Below are 4,541 nucleotides of genomic sequence, written 5' to 3' on the forward strand. Positions count from 1 at the left end.
CCCCCCCCCCCCCCCCCGGAAAAAAAAGGAGCCAGATGGTCGATTTTTGAGAAGGAAACGTTCATTTTAGGGCGAAAAAAGTGTGGGTGAAGAGGAGCTGCAGGGCTGTGGTGCCCAGCTTTACTACAACAGAGGCAAAACAGCCTCCAACACAAGCAGAAGTGTGTGTGCGCGTTGGGGTGGGGGGTCTTACCTTCCACGGCGGACACCACAGACAGCAAGAAGCTGCATAAAAGCAGAAAGTAATCCATTGTCATAAAGCGATCAGGTCGGACATGTAAATAACCCCGCGACTGGGAGGGTGAGAAGAGATGAAGGAAGGGTGAGGTGGTGGTGGGGGGGAACACGATCCTGGGTGATCCGACGCACCCCGGTCCCGTCCCAGTCCCAGCTGGTGTCAAGCCTCCAGGAGCAGCCTCATCTCCATTCAACAAAACGGCGAGAGTTCAAACAGGAGCAAAAAGAGGAAAAAAAAAGAAACACCCTTAGAGTAAAATGCGTGAGCTCCACAAAAAAGCGCCCAGTTTCAAAGCAGGGAGAAGAAGAGTCTTCCAGTCCGCCCCGCGCGCGCACAGCGAAGGAGGAACGGGCAGCAGGTAGTCCAGTCCGCGGTCAGCATCCACACAGCGATCCCGGCAGGGTTCGGCTCATTCCGACTAGACAGCAACCCCAAATACCTTCTGTGGGCTCAGAGCAGAGGCTCACACACGCGCGCTGTTCTTGTCAGAACCATGGTGTTTAAAGTCCCAGAACACGGGCATGTGCGTGCTCACGTGCGTCCCGCAATCAAGTGGTATTCCTGTATTTAAAAAAAATAAAAAACAACAACAACCACAACAACAACAACAACAGAAGAAAAGCCCAAAGAGACAGCAGCCAGCCGCGCGCGCAGTTCGGAGATGTTTATTCCCTGAGCGAGTTGATTCGGCTCCGGCTGCTCCGGAAAGCGTCTGCTCCGCTCGGCTCGTGCACAGGAATGAAGCTCCGGGACTGAGGAGGAATAAGGAGAGAGGGAGGAGGAGAGGGGGGAGAGAGGAGAGGGGAGAGGGGAAACAGGGGAGGGGGGGCTTATACAGTGCAGCTGCGCTCAGAAATGCCTACCTTGACAATCACTTAGTTTCACAATATTTATCAAAAGGAAACCAATTTTTCTTACCTTAGAAAGCAAAAAAAATCTGAACGCAGACTTTTTGTCTCGAACAGATTCCTCACTTATTTGGCAGAACAGTGAAACGATCACTTCCTTCTTTCTGTGACAAAATCAAACGTTTTTGTCACGTAAAGCGGACCTCCCTATAGGCTGGATTTGCTTAGTTAAATTATGTGTTTTAGGACTTCTTACAGTGCTGCTATGTTTTGAATTTGTGCCATTTATATATTTGCAGTGGGCCACGCTCGTGTTTCTGAAGGCATCAAATCCCTGTGAAGTAATGGACTCACAGCGCCCCCCTGCGGAGGGTTTCCGCTTCCATGAAAGCGGAATAAAAGTTTCTTGCTCCGGTTTTTGCGCGATTAAAGCGTAATTATTCTCAGTGGTATTGCCTCACGGCTTCCAAACACACCAAACAGACGTTCCAGTGGACATTTACAATACCCCTTATTCATTTAAAAAAAAGAAACGGTCTTCATCTGAGGTCAGGGAGAGGATGATGGTGACAGTTTCACATCAAGTGCGTTTAAAGTTTCATCACATCCAGCGCTTTTGTCTTTCTATAAAAGTTTTATGTTTTTTTACTGAGAAAAGAGCAGAGAAACCAAAAGGCAGTGAAGCGTTCTCCAGACCTGAGCTGATCACAGACCAGCACACTTGTGTGTTTATGAATCTATTGAACATTTACCTCACCGTCAGGAGTAAAAGCAAACGATCCTTTTCTCCAGGACTTTAGTTTTTGACTTGAAAAATGTAGCATCTGTTTTTCCCTCCCTTTTATATTTATAGGCTAGACGATTATCAGCTTGTTTTACTAATTTCATTAAAAGGCCTGTGAGGAAAGTTTAATTACCACAAATGCTTGCAAACAAATCCGAGGAGAAGTCATTAAGCAATATAATAATTAGAGAACAATGATTTTTAGGCTATGCCTCTTTAGTTTCAGTGTTAAGGTTTACAGCCTGGTGCTTTTATTGAATGGAAGTAAATAAGCAGAAAGTTTTGTTTTTTTTAATCTGAGGCACAATTATGAACATGTTGACAAAACAAGAGCCTTAGAAATATTTCTATTACTGTGGCCATACTGGATGTTTTGTGTTTGGTTCAGTTTAGCAGCCTTTTTGTATAGTTGACTTTGACAGTGCATGACAGACAGAGTTTCGAGGATGTAACGCTAGACTTGGAAAGATTAAGATTTAAACACAGTAGCAAAAGTGCAGGTCTGACTTTTATAAATCATGTTGACTACAAGAGCAGGACCATCGGTTTAATTCCGTGGAAATTAATGTGGATTAAAGCCTGGCTTATTTTGTTCTGCGTGTAAAATGCAGACCTTTTTTATGTCTCCAGCTCTTCTGAATGGTGCTTTAAATGTTTCTGTTGCTGTTATCTTCAGAAAGTGTTTGGCAGACAGATGTAACCACATATATGATGTTAGTAATGGTATTAGGTCTCCGCTTTAGAGGTTTTGTGAGTAAAAAATAAACAAAAACAAACAAAGTTGTTGTTTTGGTCAGCTTAAACTTATAAGAAAAAAAAAAACAGCTCACAGCTCACAGCTTTTTAGTTTGTATTTGTTTATTTATTTTTATTTTATCTAAGCTTAAGTTATTTTTTACTATAAAAATAAGAATTGCATATTATTATTAAACCACTCAACTGGTAAGTATTTCTCTAATGTGAATAAAAACTGAACAAAAAAAAGTGTGATTTCTGTTTAGTTAAACATTTTAACATCAGTAAAACTGCTTATGGTTTTGTATGAATGTATTGTGTCATTCTGATTATTATTGTTAGTGTTGAAAATGAGGAAGAGGAAGATGAGGGGAAGGTCCTATCTTGTGATGTATAAATAAAGTATCTTGAAAATGTTCTTATTTGTTTTTATGAATTAGTTATATGCTAATTTGCCACATAGTTGGTTTAAATTTTTGTTTCAAAATTAAATAACTGCAGAATTCACAAATATAGAGAGGAGCATAATTTAAAAATACGTAAAACAAATAATTGAAATGATACACAATAAAATAAACTTTGTTACAATTAACAGTTTTCTTACAAGCAACAAGAAGATTTACCACCCTACAGAAGGATGAGAAAAACAAACTTTTTTTTTTACACAGTTAATATGTTTACATATGAAAAAATGACTAACCAGATTTGATGTTTTTATGAACAAAAAAAATGTTTCTTCTAGATGTTTTAGTATGTATATTTATATAAGAAAAGAACAGGCAAAAAGCATTAGGGGCTTTTTTGTTTTTCTGGAGTTGGTTTTCCAGTAGAAATGCTCTAAATTTCCTAACACCATAGTCTATTTGAAAAGAAAATCATCTTATAGGCAAAGCAAAATGGGTAAGAGGATGTGTGGCACTTTAAAAAAAAAAATTCATTTGTTGCCAAAACCACTGAAGCCCCGGCTCTACTGCCTGATCGCTATTCAAGGGTCACCAGAAGTCATGACTGCAACCGTTCTTTCTTCTACGGTGTGTTCTTCCACATTCCTTCAAGGAAAAGTTATTGAATTTAGCTTATTTTATTTGTATTTTTTAAAGATTTTGTCAAGAGTGAGTTACACTTTTAAAAGTAACTACCTAAAAAGTAAAAATCTGATCTATGATAACTAAAAAATATCCTCTCCTCCTTGCCAGTGTGAAAAATAGATGTGTCAAATCCTAAATATGAGCTTGGTATAAACCAACATACTGTGGCAGAGAGTTTTTCCAGTACGGTCTACAATAATAAATCCAGGTCTCAAACTATACAGTATTAACTAAGTTTTACCAAATTTACCAAGCAGATTTATTCCCCCACATTTCACTGTGTGTATCATTTAGAGTTTGGTGATTAAAAGTCATTCCAATGAATGTTCCCAGTAAAGCTGTATGTACTGGCCTGTTGTTGTTTAACAACTGTAATGGGCCACGGACCATCTGTGTGCGCAATGCACACACAGATGGCCTATTTTTGGCAATGCTGCAGTGACATTTCTTGCCTGGACACTTACCATAGCCATTACCCATATCCAAACCATGCTTTCTTCTAAACATCTCCCTTACCTTCTCTCTGTAATTCAACTCCCATGAGGAAAGATGATATTTTAGCTGCTTTAGATTGCAACCTCCCTGAAACCAAATTGTGGACATTGATTTTGTCCCGAAGCAGTGTTTGATCTGGTTTGAAGTCCATAATTTGTTTCAAATGTGGCCTAAAACAAATGCATATAAACACGTATTATACATAGACACAGGGAAATGGTCCACTAAGTGCTCCTGAGAGCGTCCCAACAGCACCTGGCACACATTAGAAACTCAATAAGCAAAGTGGCAGACATTTTACTGCCATATGGAAATTTCTCAAGCTTACACCTACTGAGCTCTCGCCAGACCCT

General features: G+C 39.9%; 1 protein-coding gene across 6 annotated transcripts in view; it reads right to left on the reverse strand.

Moving 5' to 3' along the window:
• Nucleotides 1-963, reverse strand: part of LOC108234341 (ephrin type-B receptor 3) — a 62,702-nt gene extending 61,739 nt beyond the window's left edge. For all 6 annotated transcript variants that reach the window (XM_017413469.3, XM_017413467.3, XM_037974040.1 and 3 more), the window contains exon 1: nt 194-963. In XM_017413469.3, coding sequence (XP_017268958.1) covers nt 194-257 — 64 coding nt within the window. In that variant the 5' untranslated portion in view covers nt 258-963. The remainder of the gene's footprint in view (nt 1-193) is intronic.
• Between the last annotated feature and the right edge of the window lie 3,578 nt (nt 964-4,541).

Source organism: Kryptolebias marmoratus, linkage group LG24, assembly GCF_001649575.2.
Source record: "Kryptolebias marmoratus isolate JLee-2015 linkage group LG24, ASM164957v2, whole genome shotgun sequence".
NCBI lineage: Eukaryota > Metazoa > Chordata > Actinopteri > Cyprinodontiformes > Rivulidae > Kryptolebias > Kryptolebias marmoratus.